Source organism: Heloderma suspectum, chromosome 6 (assembly GCF_057233095.1).
Source record: "Heloderma suspectum isolate Gila_16-S chromosome 6, 16-S_ref, whole genome shotgun sequence".
Taxonomy (NCBI): Eukaryota; Metazoa; Chordata; class Lepidosauria; order Squamata; family Helodermatidae; genus Heloderma; species Heloderma suspectum.
The window spans coordinates 85,401,262-85,419,902 of record NC_139463.1 but is presented as its reverse complement, the minus strand read 5'-3'; the positions used below and the strand labels follow the sequence as shown (position 1 = coordinate 85,419,902).

At 45.7% G+C, this 18,641-nt stretch overlaps 1 protein-coding gene across 1 annotated transcript; it reads left to right on the top strand.

Moving 5' to 3' along the window:
* Nucleotides 1–2,522: 2,522 nt before the first annotated feature.
* Nucleotides 2,523–15,660, top strand: LOC146341669 (uncharacterized). Its single transcript, XM_084805131.1, has 4 exons — nucleotides 2,523–2,629; nucleotides 3,959–4,950; nucleotides 6,702–6,828; nucleotides 10,598–15,660. The coding sequence occupies exons 2-4, from the start codon at nucleotides 4,234–4,236 to the stop codon at nucleotides 11,638–11,640; spliced, it is 1,887 nt and encodes a 628-aa protein (XP_084661257.1). The 5' UTR covers nucleotides 2,523–2,629; nucleotides 3,959–4,233; the 3' UTR covers nucleotides 11,641–15,660.
* Nucleotides 15,661–18,641: the final 2,981 nt, after the last annotated feature.

The following is an 18,641-nucleotide window of genomic DNA, read 5'->3' as shown; positions in this document are numbered from 1 at the left end:
ATTCCACAGGTGCATCCTTTTCCCAGTACGGCGATTCAGAAATGGGAACGGCTGCCTGCATCAGCTGATGTCTGCCTATCACGTAGTTGCTAACCCCCAATCCAGGGGGAAAGTGGCACCTTTGCTTTCAGCCACTAGCTGACTTCAGTGTAAGATGCACTTGTAACATTATGCACTGAGTACACTCAGGCTGCAGTCCTAAACATACTCACTGGAGCAGCCTTCCCCAACCTGGTGCCCTCAAGATGTTTTGGACTTCAACCCCCATCAGCCCCAGCCAGCATAGCTGATGGTCAGGAATGTGGGGGAGTTGTAGTCCAAAATTCTAATCTGGAGGGCACCAAATTGGGGAAGACTGCACTAGAGCATAAATCCCAATGAAATGCAAGGGGCTGCCTTTCCTCTCCTTATCAGAATAAGATACTGTCTTTGCTGGTTCCTCCCTCCCCTCCACCTTCTTCTTCCCATCGTTCCCTTTTATGCCAAGTGATGTGGGATGTGGATTGCTTGGGACCGCATGAGAAAGACAAGCAGGGGAGACATTCTCTTCTGTGTAGTTAATGGTTAAAATGCAATGCAATACAGGGAGATGGCCTTCTCGGTGGCGTCCCCCCAGTTGTGGAATGAACTCCCCAGCAAGGCCCAGCTGGCGCCAACATTGTTATCTTTTCTGCACCAAGTTAAGGCCTTCCTTTACTCCCAGGAATTGCGCAGCATATGATAAGGTTTTTAATTGGGTCCTGGGATTTCTTATTGTTGATTGTTAAAATTGTTTGGATGTGTATGTGTGTGTGTGCGGTCGGTTTATATGTAAACTGCCTTAATATTATGTATAATATTGTATTTTTAAGGTTTTCCATCTTTGTTAAAACCCCAAACAGCTTTGGATATTGGGCAGTATAGAAATGCAATAAATAAAATTGAATGAATTACTTAATAAAATAATGGGGAAAACCAATACATTGGCCAGAATTTGTTCGAAAGCCAGTATCTATCTATCTATCTATCTATCTCATTTCTATACCGCCCAATAGCCAAAGCTCTCTGGGTGGTTCACAAAAATTAAAACCAAACAGCACACAATAAAACAATTTAAAATATATAGAACATTAAAACCACAATACAACCACAATAAAACCTAGCAGCAGTGCAGGAGCTTAAAATACAAATTTAAAACAGCAAAGCTAAAAGTTTAGAAAGCTAAAATGCTAAAATGCCTGGGAAAATAAAAAGGTCTTCACCTGGCACTGGAAGGAATACAATGTAGGTGCCAGGCGAACCTCACCAGGGAGCTCATTCCAGAGCCGGGGTGCCACAGCAGAAAAAGCCCTCCTCCTAGTAGCCACCCGCCTCACTTCCTTTGACAGGGGCTCACGGACAAGGGCCGCTGACGATGATCTTAAGGTCCGGGCAGGCACATATGGGAGGAGGCGATCCTTCAGATAACCTGTTACTACTAATATTTAGCACTTTAATTTTTATTGAGTTTGCATTCGTAACATAAGAGACCTGCTGGACCACACTGCAGGCTCATCTAGTCCAGCATCCGATTTCCCACAGCGGCCAGCAGATGTCAGGGAATATCCTTCCCGTCAATTGGCCTCCTGAAGTCCACTGCTGCTGCTGAACATGGAGGCTCCATTTAGCTATCATGCCTAATAGTGCTAGGCAAATCCTCCATGAATTTGTCCAGTTCCATTATGGAGGCATCTATTCTCGCGGCCATCGCTGCGTCTTGTGGCAGTGGATCCCATGAATTCATTATGGCCTACATGAAGAAGTACTTTCTTTTGTATGTCCTAAATCTCCTGCCACTCTGTTTTATTAGGTGACCCCCAAGTTCTATTATGAGAGAAAATATTTCTGTCCGCTTTCCCATCATGTATAACTTTAGAAAACTCTTAAGACCCACCCACCCCTTTCTAAACTGAAAACCCCCCTCAACTTTGATCTCTTGTTTGATGAGAAAATATGCCTTGGTTGCCTCTTTCTGCACCTGTTCCAGCTCTATAATATAGATGGAATGGCCAGAACTGTACACAGTATTCCGAATGTGGCTGCACCCTGTAAAGGAGCTCACTGTTCAGCACAACCCTGTAAGGCAATTCATTATTATTGCCATTTTACAGATGGCAAACTGAAGCTAAGAGCAGACTTCCACAGGCCAGACAATGGGAAGAAGTGAAACTTACTCGTAGGGCTGCAGTCCTATGCACTCTTACTTGGAAGTAAGCCCAAGACTTCTGAATAAATACTCATAGAATTGCACTGCAAGTCTCCCAGATTGCATTCCGGAGCCCAGCTTATACAACCAACAGAAACAACTGGTCAGTTTGTTGAGCACACTGAAAAGAAGCAATCTTGCCCAAAGACAAAAGGATTGTGTGAATGGACACTTCCACCCTGGGTCTCGGAGCCTTTACCAGTGGAGTTTCTCCTCCACCAGATTATGGAGGGTTAAATGGGTAGAGCTTTCTGGGTCCTAGAGCCATCCAGATCTCCCAGAGACAGGGGGAAGGAATAAGGTAGGGAGCTTCCTCTCTCAGAATCAGCTCTGGTTTTTCCAGCAGCAGCAAAATCCGCAGATCTTGAGGCATTAGAATCCCCCAAGCTGGGCAAAGCAGCAGAGGTGAGTCAGTGGTAGTTCTGCAGATGCAGGTTTGCAATTCAAGGGATGTTCTGGAAGCTGTGAGCATGTTTTGTGGACTGAGAGGGAAGATGAGTGTTCTGTTTTAAGGCAGGTCCATTCTGTGCTATGGAGGGATGATCATCAGCATTTGCAGGAGAAAAACACTCAAAATACAGCCTGTGCTCCACATGAGGGAGTAGCTGCTATTAATATTCCTACAAATGAACTCTTGGCAAGTTAAACATGTTTTACAAACTGTTTTGCAGTCTTTATTTTAGTCTCCATCACAACAACCCTGTGAGGTGGGTCATGCCTATTCTCATTTTACAGGTGGGGAGAAGTGAGGATGTGTTTGTCCCAGGATGTTTGTCACTGGATTAAAATATCTGACATTGATTTAAATGTGTGAAACAGCCTTTCCTGAGCAGAATATCACCAACCCATTTTGTATCAATTACCATGAAGGCTGTTTGCCTGTAAGTTATAAGTTATTAACAAAGTAATCCTGTGCATATCTACTCAGAAGTAAGCCCCACTGAGTTCAATGACACTTACTCCTACTTCAGCTTAAATGAAGCACATTCATGTGTGAATCCACCTTGAGCCTGAGAGGTGATTTGTACTTTATTGTATGTGCAAATAACTACCCACCTAAGTGGTCTACTTGTAGCGAACAACAGCAGGGCAGGACACTTTGTCAAGCAACAAGCATTTGGCCATCTTCAGGGCAGTGTTCTGCTGTGTTCACACTGCTCAAGTGAAGACACTGGTCCTGGATAGCATCCTTTAAGGCTTTGAAGATAGATCTGGAGGCATGTGAGCAATGGCAGAAGCCAGAATTAAAGCTGAGCAAGGCTTCCATGGTCACAAGTGGAGCTTGAATAGCTCTTTGCCCCTCCTCAGTAGACTGGCAGAAGCAAAAATAAATAAAAAACAAGCACATTAGATTAATTGCATTCTAATTATTAATTAGAATAATTAGCTCTTTGCACCATTACAGAGACTTTCCTAAGTCCTCTCCCTCATTGGCTTCCTGTCTCTCAGCTGTCTCTGCTGTTGCAATATACAACCCCTCCTATTTCTTTTTCTTTCAGCTAAACCCACCTTCCAACTCTCTCAGAGGAACTGCGCTGACTTTTCAGCCTTCCGATACTAACCCTTCCCTCTCAGTAGTGAGCATGTTTGCAAACATTCTGTGACATCGCAGCAGCTCAGCCAAGGGCTAGGAGTGAGGCTTGCACAATAGAAAGGGGGGGGGGGGTTGCTGTTATGTATAAGACTTCTAGGTTTGTTCTCTCTCTCTCTCTCTCTCTCTCTCTCTCTCTTTAGGAAAAGAAATCAAGCTCCTTAAACAGTAATCTTGCTGCGCTCTGTATCCCTTGTTGGGCTTTGAAGCCTGAATGCCTTGTTCACAGCACTGTTGATGATAAGCCCCAACCTAGCTAACCTCATTTGTTCAGTGCAGTGCTGCCAGTTCTGGTGTGGGAGATGTGGACTTGAGCTGTGCTAAGGCCAATGCCAAGGAGACAAAATGGCTGTAATCCAAGAGGAGCGATAACACCGACTCTTCAGCTTTCACTGCCTTGTGAGCAACCTAGAGAAGAATGGAGGAAACAAGCCCAGCCCGTCCTGAACCAGGGGAAGGGGCAGGGGCAGGAAAATCTTCTCGGGCCATTCAGGCTGGAGCCATCACTGAGTTTCTGAGGTGGGCCACACCGCAGCATGGTAGGGTTGAGAGACAGGAAGGAACGCCACCACATGGAGAAGCCCAGTGGCAAGAAATCCTGAGAACGGTACAGTCATCTCACTCGGGATGGACAAGTTCCCAGTTGCCAGAGCTGCCTCCGTGGGATGAGCTGTCCACCTTTGAGCGGGTGGCTGATGCCTGCCAGTGGCCCCGTGGAGAGGGAACGACCAAACTCGTGCCAAATCTCAGCGGAGAAGCACAGCAGGCCTTTAGCAGCCTAGAAGCCAGAGACAGGGGAGGCTACGGAAAGGTGAAGGTTGCTATCCTACGGGGGGACATTGCAAGCACGGAGACACAGCGCCAGCACTTCCGCCAGTTCCGCTATCAGGAGGCCGAGGGGCCCCGCGAGGTTTGCAGCCGGTTGCGGGAGCTGTGCCATCACTGGTTGGAGCCAGAGAGCCGGACGAAGGAGCAGATCTTGGAGCTGCTGATCCTGGAACAGTTCTTGACAATCCTGCCCAAGGAGATCCAAAACCAAGTTCGAGAACGTGGGCCAGAGACCTGTGCCCAAGCTGTGGCCCTGGCGGAGGGCTTCTTGCTGAGGCAGCGAGAGGGGGGGAAACGGGAACAACAGGTGAGGTCATTTATTCGTGATCATCTCGGAGGCTACAGGTTGTTCCACAGGGCTCCATTTGCGGAAGCATCCAAGGACTCTAGCATAACTTGTACACACAAACATACACGCTTTGTAATTTCTAAAAATAGACTTGCTGGGGTTTAAATCTGTCTGAAACAATGTCAGCAGAATGTAAAAATGTATTAGGGAGGGCATCGAAGGGGTAAAGTGTATTTCAGGGGGAGCACATGCATAAAGTGCCCTTTCCGGTAACGGGGAAATGGAGAAGGAGCAGGCAAGCCAGTTGACTGGGGGCTCGTTCCCACCACGCACACACCACCTATGTGCCCTCTGTTGTAGGTGGCCTGAAATCCCAGGTGCAGGACTGGCTGTAGTTACTTAGTAGTGAGTTAAAAGCACTCTGAACGTACTGAGAGACATGTGCGTCTTCAAATATTGAGCTCTGCAAACAGATGCCAGATCGGATCCCAAAACGCACCTGGGGAAGGAGGGGCATTCTCCCTTAGTGGTGACTGAGAGGCTCAGGTAAATGAGGTATCTGCATTTTTAGTTGGTGCTACAGAATGATCCAGAAGCTGCAGAGAAGTGCATCTTGTGGCTGCCTAGCAACAGTCCACACACACTCTCAGGGAAGTGCAACCACAGTTGACCAGCAGCTGTTCACATGATCTTTCCAGTTGTCCCACCAGGGAACAGTTCTCAAGGACTCAAGAAACTTTTGCCCCAGTTTGTTATGAGGAAGCAGTCGGGCGGGGAGCAGAACAAAGACAACAACAAAAGACAGCTACACCAACGTTTATAATTCCCAGCATGTTTCAAGAATGTCTCTTTATCAAGGGCATTTGAACAACACACAATACAAAAGAATCTTTATAAACTAATTTACATGTCTTAAAAAATTAACAGTTGAAATACACGTCACCTTAAAAAGATACCTCCAATTATAAAGTAGTGTTTGAATACCACAAATCAAAATTCAGAAATTTACTCCTTACTAATTTTCAAACAGTGTTTGGAACTTCTGCCTTCCACCATGGAAAACTTAAATACAACCAGTTTCCCAAATATACGTAAAGGGTTTCTCTTAGCCAGCTATTCCCTACTAAGTGGATTGCATGGTTTAATCTCACATGTTAAAGAGACAGACAGAAAAATATGTAAACTATCCTGTTATCACTTACTACTTTAGTGCAATACACCTCATTTTTTTTTTTGTAAAACCAAAACAAAAAATCAAACTATACCCAATATATTCCTAGAATTCCTATTCTAAAACAGTACTAGTGTCCCATTTCACAACATCCCTAAAGGTTGGGGTAACTACATATCAGTTTGAATCTAACTCACAAAAATACCATCATTTAACCCTTTCCATGCAGTCTCTTTCTCAATCATTTCTTTTTGAAAAGAACTTCTTTCCTCTTTGTTAAAGCAGCACGTTCTGTAACCCAGAACATGATGTCTTCTACTTTGTGTCCATATTGTAAAAAAATGTTTCACTAAAAGTTCAGTTTCCCTTTTTGGTTTTATATTGTTGTAATGTTCTCTAGTTCTTACCTTCAATTTATGGGTGGTCATTCCAAAATAAAAAAAGCTACATAAACATTCATTCCCCATTTGACTTGGGAGGGGTTGTCAGTTCATTCAGAGGGAGCTCTGTGAAAGGGAGGGGGAGAGCAAGATGAATCCCTTAGGCCCAGTATTCCACCCTTTCCCCCCCTTCAGTGCAATTGTTGCTGCTGTTTCAGGTATTAGGAACAATCCAAGGAGGGGGCGCAAACTGCTCTGAGACTCAGCGGCCTCCAGCCAACACCAGGCCAAGGCAAACCTACAAGGAAGCCCGGCAGCAGGATAATGGGAATGCCAGCTCACTGGGTAAGGATGGGATTGCCATGTATTGCAGCATTCCCTAATCTCGTCCTCCACCCCACCCCACCCCCAATCCTCTCACCATTAAGCACGTCTCACTCGAGTGTGTTCCACACTTTTCAAAGACTCCACAAATTTTTCTGCAGACTCAGCTACCTGATCTACAACGATTTGGTCTCTGAGTAGAGGCATTGATCTGGGGGCTTTTCTCACACATTTTTTTTTAAGACTGTTGCCCTCTGTTTTAAAGATCTTGCGGATGAACGGGACCTGCCTGCTGACTGAAGGAAGCTTATGTTTGAATGGATTGGAAAATCCAAGACAACCGCTCAAGACACACACCAGTGTCTGACACAATAAAGCCCCCTTTTCCTGCGCTGTAGAATGTCTAATACAGCAATGTAAGAAAATGCCTTCTGTTGAGTCCATTGGTCCATCTAACCCAGTATTGTCAGCTATGAGTGGCAGCAGCAGCTGTCCAAAGTCTCGGCTAGAGATCTTCCCTGCCCCAAGTAGCCTGAGCTCCATTTAACTGGAGATACTGGGGACTGAACCTGGGAACTTCTGCATTCATGACATATGCTCTAGCATTGAGCTATGGTTCATCCCCAAAATTCTAGATATTGACACTGGGGATTGAAGCTGGGACTTTCTACATTCAAGGCATGTGTCCTTTATGGTTAGAACTCACTGCGGTTTCAAATGCAATGTCTTAAACCAGACTTCTCCAACCTGGTGCCCTCCAGATGTGCTGGACTTCCACTCCCATCATTCCCAGCCAGCATGGCCAATGGCCATGGGGAAGGCAGTCTTAAACCATTACGCTACCATTCGAGCTACCTTCTTCCCCCTCCAGATTTGGCACTCAGCTTCTGAAGTGGCATGCTTTACTCTCAAGCAGGAATTGGAGCTTTTGCAAAACTTGAGCTTTGTGGCATACAGTGATATGGTGGTAAGGGAGCACCTCTCCTGACCTGAACCTACCTGGACACTACAATCAACATCAGAGGCTTTCCACTAAGTAACTCCTCTGCGGGAGGCTTGGAAGGTGGCAACAAGGGAGATGGTCTTCTCAGTGGTGGCCCCGATTATGGAATGCTCTCCCCACTGAGGTCCGCCTGGCACCAACACTATCATCTTTTCAGCACCAGCTTAAGACTGTGCTGTACTCCCAGACATTTGGTGGCATGTGATGGGGCATTTATGTCAGTTGTTTCTATCAGGTCCAGAATCTTATTGTAAATGCCTTAGCTGTTTAAGAGCGCAATCCTATGGGGATGGCCCTAAGCCTCTGAACTCAGGCAACTCAAGCCTCTGGACCATCCAGTGCAGAGTGGGAGGAGTGGTGGAGACGACCTTCGCCTCCATGCACCTCCGCGCTCTTCCTGCTATGCATTTCAACTAGACGGGCTTTTTCGCCCATCTGGCTAACACATTGCGGAGCGGGAGGGAAGGAGGCTGGGGAGGCTGGAGGATTCCGCCTAAGTCAGCCACCCATTCCCCTCCCCTCCCCTCCCATGGGAATACTCCCTTTACCTTTCCTCCAGGGTTGCTTGTGCGACCTTGGAGAGGCAGCTGGTTCAGTTCTCTCTGTGCCAGCTGCGAGGGGGAGGGGAGCTCAGACTCCTGGATTTGAGTTTGGAGCGGTGCCTCTGACCCCAAGTCCAGGAATTCGAACTATCCTATGGCCCCCCAGATGCTGTTTAGGGGGCACAGGATTGCTCTCTCAATTGTTTAACATTTTGTATGTTAGAGATTTTGTATTATGTTTTTGTGTGCTTTATTGTGATGTGTGTTTTTTGTGACCCACCCAAAGAGCTTTGGCTATTAGGAGGTATAGAAATGAAATTAAAAAAATAAATATGATTAGGGATGCATTGAGAAGGCCCATAGTTCATTCCCTGAATGCTGAATATTCCAAATTCAATTCCTGCCTCTCCACCCTCAGTCCTTGGCATCTCCAGTAAAAAGGAAAACAGATAACTGATTGGGGGGGGGGGGACCTAGAGATCTGCTGTCAATCAAAGCTAGATAGACCAAAAGGCTGCCTGTCTCAGTAGAAAGCAGCATGATATATTCATAGCTGAGGGAGCCAGCAAGACCCCTTCTGATGAAAGGAACTGAGTTGTTTAAGTGTGTTAAAAAGCTGCATGTGCATATGGTTATATAATTGATTAGGAAGGAATGTGTTGTTTGGGGGATAAATTAGAGTCTTCCATCAGAGTGACAGGGTGGTGAAACTGCATCTAAGGAGGGAAGCCTCTCTTACAGCACAATCCTATGCATGTTTAGACAGAAAAAAAGTCCTACAACTCCCAGCATTCCCCAGCCAACATGGGAGTTGTAGGACATTTATCCGTCTAAACATGCATAGGATTGCACCTTAAGAGTACAGTCCTATGCATGATTGGACAGAAGAAAGTCCTACAAAAACTCGAAGGACTTTTTTCTGTCTAAATGACCATAGGATTGCGCCTTTAGAATCTGGGTGGGACCAGATGTTGAGAGATGAGACAGTTGTGAAATGACAATTGACAGCTGATGAAGGCTGTGATTGATTATTAGGGATTTAGACAGAAAAGGCTATTTATGTTAAAGGAAAAGTGAGAATGAATAAAATGGCTAAAGATTAAAGAAACCGTGTAATAAAGCCTGCTACAGTTGAATGGTTTGGAACATGGAAGATATATTAAATCTAGCTGCTTTAATCCCAAAGCTCATGATGCAGAGATAGGTTTTAATTGTGGTTGCCCTTTGGATGATTGGTATGGTTTTTTTAAAATTTATTTGAGGTTTTTTAAACTTAAGAATAAATGGTTTCTTTTTAAAGAAACCTGGTTGAAGTAGCTTGATAACATCTCATGCATAATAACCACCAACCAAAAAGGTGACAGATAGTGAGGAGCTATGTAACAACAACAAACTTTACTTAAAGGTTTGATGAATTTGTGGTGGCATTTTCAGAGGTGTAGTTACAAGATGACTCTGGAGTAGTGGCCTGGATCCACTGTATAGGGGTAATACGTAGAAGCTGGTTGAAGGGCTGCTTTCCATTTTGCCACATCCAGAGCTTTTGTACAGGAGGCTGTTAATCCAATGTATCTACTTTTGGTTTTGTTGCAGAATTGAGATCCAAGCACTACACAAGAGCATTTCCTTTCCTGCTTTTCCGCTGCATAACCTCTAGTTGGCACTGTAGTATAGTGGAATAGTGCAAATACACAAGAGGAAATCACACTTCCTTTCGCTTTCACAATTAAATGTCACATTTTCCTGTTCTAAAAAAATACGTCAAAAGCACTGGTTAGACACAGAAGTGAAACTGGAGTCATGATGTCGTCTAAAGATCCCATTAGCAACCATGAGTAGGAAATGACAAGCACACGATAAATGCTTTGTGTAGAAAAGCCCCCAATCAATAGAGAGTCAGACTTTGAAAGATATATATCGGGCAGTATGATGCACTCGTGAGTTGGTGTGCTATAGAAACTGTGAACTGGAAATATCGTCTTTTGTGCAAGTTGAATTGAGGTTCGTCAATCTAACCTTGACTTAATTGTAATTGCATGAAGTAATTTTCCACACCTTATTTAGCAGTATTTTTACTATATTATAGAGATCTTTTTAGTAATTTGATGTTGGATAAATCTACTTTACAAACTTTGTATCATAACACCTCCAGTACAATGCAGAGACTTTTGTTAGGGTTTAACTTTTTTTAATCTAGTGTCCCTGCCCACAGAATCACATCTGCTTTTTCTTTCCCACTCAATAGGTGCCAAGTTTTTGGGAAGAGCAGGACAGTATTTCCAGTGTCCAGACTGTGGGAAAAGGTTTAGGGGAGAGGAGGAACTCCGAGCTCACGGCGGCATCCACAGGAAAGACAGACCTCATGCCTGTGCTCAGTGTGGGAAAAGATTCACCCGTCCATCAGGCCTAGCCAAACACCTGAAAACTCATTCAGGAGAGAAACCCTATCACTGTGGCCAGTGCCCAAAAAGCTTTATTCAGATGTCACACCTCACCAGGCATCAGAGAATCCACACTGGGGAGAAGCCCCACCCCTGTGCTGAATGTGGGAAGCGCTTTAACTGCCCGTCAGACCTGGCCAAACACCAGCACATCCACACTGGGGAGAAACCTTTCCGCTGTGCTGAGTGCGGGGCAAGGTTTAACCAGTTCTCCCACCTTACAAGGCATCAGAGAATCCACACAGGAGAGAAACCCCATGCCTGTACTGAGTGTGGGGAAACCTTTAGCCAGCGGGCACATCTTATCAGCCACCAGAGAATCCACACAGGAGAGAGGCCCTATCGCTGCACCTATTGCCAGAAATGTTTCAGTCACCTCTCGGCTCTCACAGTACACAAGAGGATCCACATGGGCCAAAGGCCCTATGGCTGCCCTGAATGCGGGAAAAGGTTCATTGCTTCATCTGCTCTAACCAGGCACCAGAGGACCCACTCAGAAGAAAGGCCCCATACCTGCGATGAGTGCGGCAGGAGGTTCAACCAGCTCTCTCACCTTCACAGGCACCGACGGACCCACTCAGGTGAGAGGCCCCACAGCTGTGCAGAGTGTGGGAAAAGGTTTAACCAGCTCTCCTCTCTCACCAGGCACCAGAAAATCCACACAGGAGAGAAGCCATATCCCTGCGATGAGTGCGAGAGGAGGTTTATTCGGCTGGCTGACCTCATCATCCACCAGAGAATCCACACGGGAGAAAAGCCGTATCGCTGCACCGAGTGTGGGAAGAGGTTCAGGCAGAGACAAACGCTGGTCAAGCATCAGAGACTTCATCCAATAGCAAATTCATAAAATACATACAGGAAACAAAGCAAAGCCTTCCTGCCTCTAGGTTTGTATCCAGGAAATGGATATTCTGAAACGCCTGAAATTTAAAAGCGGGGGGGCAGGGGAATTCCAATATCCCAGTTTCTCCTGTCACCTTAACCATTGCCTCTCTTTGCTCCTACCAAGGGAACAGACTTCTTCAGCAATCCTTTCCAAACCATTTTAAGAAAGAGGATCTTCCAGTAGAGTTTTGTTTTCCAGATCCAGAAAGGTCACACATGCTCCCCAGCACACACCATTCTCTTTCTTGTTCATATTCTTCAGTGTCCAAAAGACTAATGTTGGTAGCCCATTATACCGGATCATGTTGCCATTTGGAAATGGAAGCTGTTGGGATGAAGCTGCTTCCCTCTGCAGGATACTCTAATCAAATCAAGGATATGTTATTGTCATGATTAAGATACTGTAGCATTGGGAAGGATGGATTTTTCTGCAGAAGAGTTGGGGAATAGGGATAGAAGGGGTTAAGTTCCCTGAGCTGACTCTTCTGGGTTGCTTTTCAACTACTGAGATGGGCTTCCTCCTTTGTTTACTCCATGTTGTCCCGTGATCTTCTCCCCTCCCCACTAAATATTGTGTGTGGGGTATCAATCCACCTCAATTGCTACTTTTCCCAGTCCAGCTGATATGTAACGACAACCTATGGGTTGGCAACCTTTTGGTTGCTGGGGCCACGCTGCCTCCCACCTGCTCACCACTTCTGCTTTGCATCCGGTTTAGCAAACAGCCCAATAACAAACGATGGGTTAAAACTCTGGGTTGTTTGTCCCTCAACAACCCATCATTCTGAGTTCAGACATCACAGTAAACAAACCAGGAATATTCCTGGGTAGTTTGCTAAACTGGATGCTAAGTGGAAGCAGTGAGCAGGCAGGAGGCAACTTGCTCCCGCACAGCCCCAACCAATCGTGGGTTTGTTATGTGGGAACTGGGTCACTACGTTGATTAATCCTCCATCTCCGATGGAATGTGTATTATTATTTTATATCAGGCATTTGAACCTCAGGCCTGTAGGCCAAATCTGGCCTGCCTGGGGTCCTCATCCGTTCATCTCTGCCCCTTTCCTCTGACCGCTGATTGTTTGGTGGTTTCCTGGCTTTTGTACAGGTTTTCTTGAATTCTAAAAGGTTGAAATACCTCTCCTGAATTACTGACAGCAAGAGCTTTAAACTTAAACATGCTAGTATTTTGGCCTCATGCCGTTTGCCTTCAGCCTTGCCCTCCACTGGAATGTGGCCCCCAAAGCATCTCCCAAATTAAATTTGGCCCTTGGGCTGAAATAGGTTTGGCACCCCCATTTTATATAGTCCTCTGAAGGTACAAAAAGGCCTTACAATCTATCCGCAGCTCTGTGGGGTGGGTTGTTATTCCCGCTCTTCCAGAGTGGGAGACTGAAACAGACAAAGCGACATGCCCAAGGCCATACGTGGTGGACTTGGAACTTGAACCAGGACATCCTTTGAAGTGGCTAACTGTATATACTAGATTATACTGGCTCACATTCCCTCCTATTCCCTCATAACTCCCTTTGCCTCTTAGAAGAGGTAAACGGGGAAAAAATGAAACAAAAATACGGCACCTTCACAAAACTGTGTATTCAACAATCTTGAATGGGTTTGGCTTCCCAACCCGACCGTTATACAAAACTATATTATCCCCGTCACCCAGATGGTGACGTCACCCAGATGAGGAACTTTGGCTGAGACAAAATGTCTTGCTCCAGGCCATCTACTGAGGCATGAAAGACGTAGAGCTTGAACTCAGGGCACTTTTTTTTCTTCTCAGCCATCCTAGTTAAGTCTTCTTGGGGTTTGGCTTGGCTAGGAGAGGTCAAAGTAGAATTAATTCTCTTTCTTGTGTGCCAGTGTTGCAAGGCCTGCCTTGTGTCTTTTCTGGTCTCTTTTCCCTATACCCCTAAAAAGTATTTACCCCTAAAGACAGAAACATGGAATTCTTGCACAGGAAAGAGCCAAGCACCTCAGAGGTTGTGGAGATATAATCACAATTGACATGCCTTTACTCTTCTTGAAGTAACTTGCGTCTCTCAAGAGTTATCTCCTGCTGAGCCTGATCACCTATCTCATTGGTTACAGCTCTCAAGGATCACTTCAGATCTGGAAGTCAAGTGCGGGGCTTTGTGTGTCCCAAACACATGCTCTACCACTGTCCTTCCTGATCTCTCTTAACCCCCATCCTGACCTCATCTTTGTTTCCAAGGCTAGAATGGAACCTCCTTTATAGTAGTGGAGGAAGGGAGAGTTGCTAGAAAAGCCATGGATCCCATCTTGTTCTGGTCCTGGTCCTGAGGAGAGGAGATGCTTGGGGGGAAAAATCTGCCCATTGGCAGCAGATATTTCGAGCCTTCAACTTCCTAGCAGTTTCTAAAATCTCTGGGTGACAATGGAACATGGTGCCCTTCTGAGAGCGGTGTAGGGCCCACTGCTTGAGAAAGGAAGTTGAGGTGAAGAGATGACATTGCTAGGTGCTTTCCCTTGGGAGAGCAGAGACTTCTGGGGCTAGGACCTGTGATGGAAATGAGTGCTATCAAGATGAGAAATTATTTACAATGCAAGCCTATGAGGACTAGGTATTTTTAGCTTAAAAGAAGAAAAGGACTACAAGCTGTTAGTATTATTCCTTCATTTGTTTGGCATTCGAAATTGAGCCCTTGGCCTGGGCTGCAGTTCTAATGATGAACTACTAAAACAATAATTCCTCTGGAACCAAGTATCTGAAAGGTCAGCTGTTTTGTAGAAAAGGTTCTCTTCAAGATCTGCTTTTCTGCTGGATTCTGCATCCCTGTCCCTCCCTGTGAACTCCAGTAACTTATTCAGAAGCTGTTCCTAGCTGGAAATAGTATGCTCTCTCTGGGCAGCTTTCTAGCTTTGGGAGGCTGCGTTGCAGATGAAAAGTGGGGGACCCAACACTAAAGAGAACGTTAAAGTTTATTTTGTACACATTTTAAAACTAAAAGTTGTTCCTTTAATATGTACATATTTCCCCAGGCAAGAACCAATATGCATTGCCAACGAGGCCATCCATGATCATGTTATGATCTCCCATCGAGCAAACCCTGGCAGCAGACTGGCTATAAGTTTTCAGCACATGGAGAATCAAATGTTTTGTGGACCTCTCTGACAAAGGGGCCCCAGATTTGGTGCATCTGTGCTGCACGTGCCCATTCTAGAATATTGGATGGTGCCCTTAAAAGCCAAATATTTTGTCTTGCTCATGGGAGTATGGGGCTTAATTTGAGGAAGCACTCACCAGTTTTTAATGCCAGGGCTCAGCTTTTGAATATGTAATAGACCAACAATGAAGATTGTGCCTCTGATAATGTGCAGAGTTCATTCTCCTTCAGCACTGATTAATTACCCCAACGCTGGTAGAATAAGAGAAAATGGCCTTGCTGCATCAGACTAAGGTCCAACTAGTTCAGTACTCTGTTTCCAATGGTGGCCAGCAAGATGTCTTCAGGAAACTCCAAAGCAGACCATGAAGATGATAGCTGTCCACTGCTCGACTTTGGGCATCTGCTGTGATCTAACTTCTGTGTTAGAGGATGGAATTTCCAGATATGCTTGAGCACCTCTCCTGTTGGAAATGAATAGTGGGAGTGTCGGGTGGTTCTGCTTTCTGGGATTATATGTGCCGTTTTAGATGAGAAGGTGCTTCAGTTGGAAAGGCTTCCCAGCCAGTTTGCTTGCAAGCCTAAGCAAGCAACTGTCCATTTGTGCTCAAAGACATCTATAAGAATGGTTTGTAAGGAGCTGGTCAATGCAGTTCAAAAGCTGGATGGAAAGGGAAATGAAGACAAACTGCAGTACTGTATGAGGGAGGGCTAAATAGTCTAGGAATCACATGGAATCCAAGCAGTACATGAGCAGAATCACATGGGAACAGTTCAGTAGCCTTGTAAGAGGTAAAACATATATAACTTGCTGCATTTCTGTGCTACGATTGATTAAAATACGACTTGCTTGATAAAGAAGATTGCTTGGAGTTGGTCCTCTTGATCTCTTGTTTACACAAGCACACAAAGAATAACAAAATTCAATACCTGACCAGGAGGCATTTCTGGTGTTTCTCATGGATGTGTTCCTGCTTCCTCCTTGCAGCACCAGCACAGGAAAGCCAGCTGTGAAGGGCACCATCCTGAATGTTCAAGCTGCAACCATGGCTTGTTGTGTCATTCAAACCTGGGGATTGTGGGTTGTACAAGGGTTAAACAGCCCTCGCAGTAACCATGACCTGTTGTTTAACCCTTGCATAAACCACGGACCCCGGGTTCAGACACGACAAGCTGCGGTCAGGGCTTGAATATTCAAAATGGCCACCGGCATGCACCATAACCCATCATGGCTTAAATAAGCCATGGTGGGCTGTTTGATCATGCAAACTGATAAGGCAGCTTCGTATGTTCCTAAATGACTTTGCCTTTAAAGTCCGCTTTGGGAAGTGGCTGCAGTTCTCTGAGTCTCCAGCTGGTGGTGCTACAGTCCTAGTGCACAGCCCAATGTGTGTGGTTTCTGTTTGTTTTCCTTTTGGGCCATTTGACAGTTGCAGCAGCTGTCCCTCTTGTTTCTCAGATGGTGCAGCAGTTGGATGTTAGATGCGTACGCACAGATTTCAGTCTCAGCGGGGCTCGTTCCATTTCAGACCCTGCTAGACTGCCAACAGCTCAGCAACTTCAAAGCTTGGTTGTGGTTGGCCAGGGATGTGTGAAGAACGTCCCCTTGTTGTTGCTGGACAAAGCAGGTGGGGGTTTTTCGGGGCAATTTTATCACACTCGGTATTATTTATTTCCACCTTTGTATCGGAGCATAAAGGTATCGGGGCATGACGTGGCCCTCCAGCTGTTTTGACCTACATTTCCCATCATTCCTCACCACTGGCTATGCTGGCTAGGGCTGATGGAAGCTGTAGGCCAAAATATCAAGAGGGCCACAAATTGCCCATCCCTGATTTATATCCAGCTTTTTGACTGTTTCTCCAAAGCAGCTTACCACCATAGTACTAACACAAAGTGCAACGCCAGTATGGTGCATGGGATGGCATGCTGGACTTGGGGACCGTCTTCATGAGTGATTTAGTGCAAAGTTAGAGCAGTCTGAGTTCTTTCACGACAGATGACGTTGTCACCAATCCGCTGCCAACCAGCCGCTTCCCTCTTGAAATGCCATATTTTCTGAAACTCCTTTTACTCTGACTTTTTTTTTTTTTTTTAACTGCAAGCGGCTCCCTGGCAGTTTTACCACAGTGTACCATGCCCCCCCCCCCCCGCATTAAATCTTGGGTGTGCCTCTGTGACCTGGCAGTGATGTGGTCAAGAGGGTGGGATGCCCCATTCCCTTTTGTTTCCCCAATGGAAGTAGTTTTTCCCATTGAGAAAATCCCCAGGATCCCAGCAGTGACTCCTCACATTGCCACAGTAGTGAGGACGCTCATTCACCTTGGATAGCCTGCTTTTAATCTTTAACATACCCCCTTCTGTGCATGTTTACTCAGAAGTAAGATATAAATCTCACTCCCCTGCAGTGAAAGGGTTAAGGCTAAACTCACCCTCAAGTGCTCTTTGGCTTCTTCATTCTCAACCTCCTAAAAGAGCCAATGATTGGGTCTGTCAGATCTCCTAGGGAAGCATGTTCCAACTTGTGTTATCCATGTGCTTTGTGCTCAGCCGTGCTCTGACAGTAATCTTATTTTTTAATATGCCCAAGCACTAGAGTGTTCTCCTAAAAATGCTAACCGTGCACAATGTTCAGTAATCCTTACAACAACACTGCAAGGTAGGGCATTATTAACCCCAATAGTGCAGGTGAAAGGTCTGGAACAGAAAGATAGTGTCTCACCTAAGGCCACCCAGCAAGTTCGTGGTTGAGCTGAAATTTAAACTGGGAACTCATGCTTTGAATAACGACTGCTAGAGTCAAAGGCTAGCCGGCATTAGTTATTGTGAATACTGTGGTAGTTGTCGCAGAATACAAAAGCACAGCCTTCTTTTTATGCACTGTTCGAAGCTATTGGTTTATCTCTATACATGAAGCTAAACCTCCTGTCCAAAATGCCAGCTGGGTGTTGATCCTCTTATTATTGTGCCAGGGTAATGACCAGCAGAAGGCACCCTTGCCAAGGTAAACAGCGCCCAAGTCTGCAGCTGTTGCCTGGAGCTTCATTAAGCAGGAATGTGCCACCCACTAGCTGGATGGATTCCAGGGCAGCAGGACTGATAGCTAAGGAGGATCATTGTCATGGACCGGAACAATGGGCATCACAATGGGGCAAAATCCCTGCCAGCCCTGGTCCAAGGGATGGAAGCCTCATGACTAATCTGTGGCCATGGCAACAGAACAATCTTCACTCCAGAGGAGCAAATATAGGTGTTTATAAGGAGGCAGTTGCCATGGCTTCAGCCCCGCTGAGATAATGGGCCGGGATCATTCACAGGTCAGTGACCACCTGTGTGAGAACATGTAACCCATATAAAACAAAGCAGGAAGAGATGAGGCAATATTAATCAGTACAATTCAAAGATAGTTATAAGTTTCCAAATTAATTGGGCACAGCAGTTTGGACATGGCTCATGCAAGCAGGGCAAAGCCTGATGGGAGCATTCGAATGAGCAACACCCCCCTGGCCTGCAGCCTGAAGTGGTACAGTCCAGGAAAATCTTTACTTCCTGAATGTTGTTGTACGAGAAATTAATAAACCAAAATGATACACAGCCTATACTTTGGACAGGATCCACCATCTTTAATAACCGACAGGGCCACGCAGTCTGTTGAGATGTCCATCTGTTCACATATCAAGTGGAACATGGGGGTCTTTAACAAAAGCATGTGGAAGAGAGGAGCTTAACCTTTTCCCCTCCTGCATCTTATCTCCCTTCACTTTTCTCCCTTCCTGCCGCCATTACCTGACATAGCTGGAAAGGGAGAAGAATTCCTGGAACAATCATGTGTGGG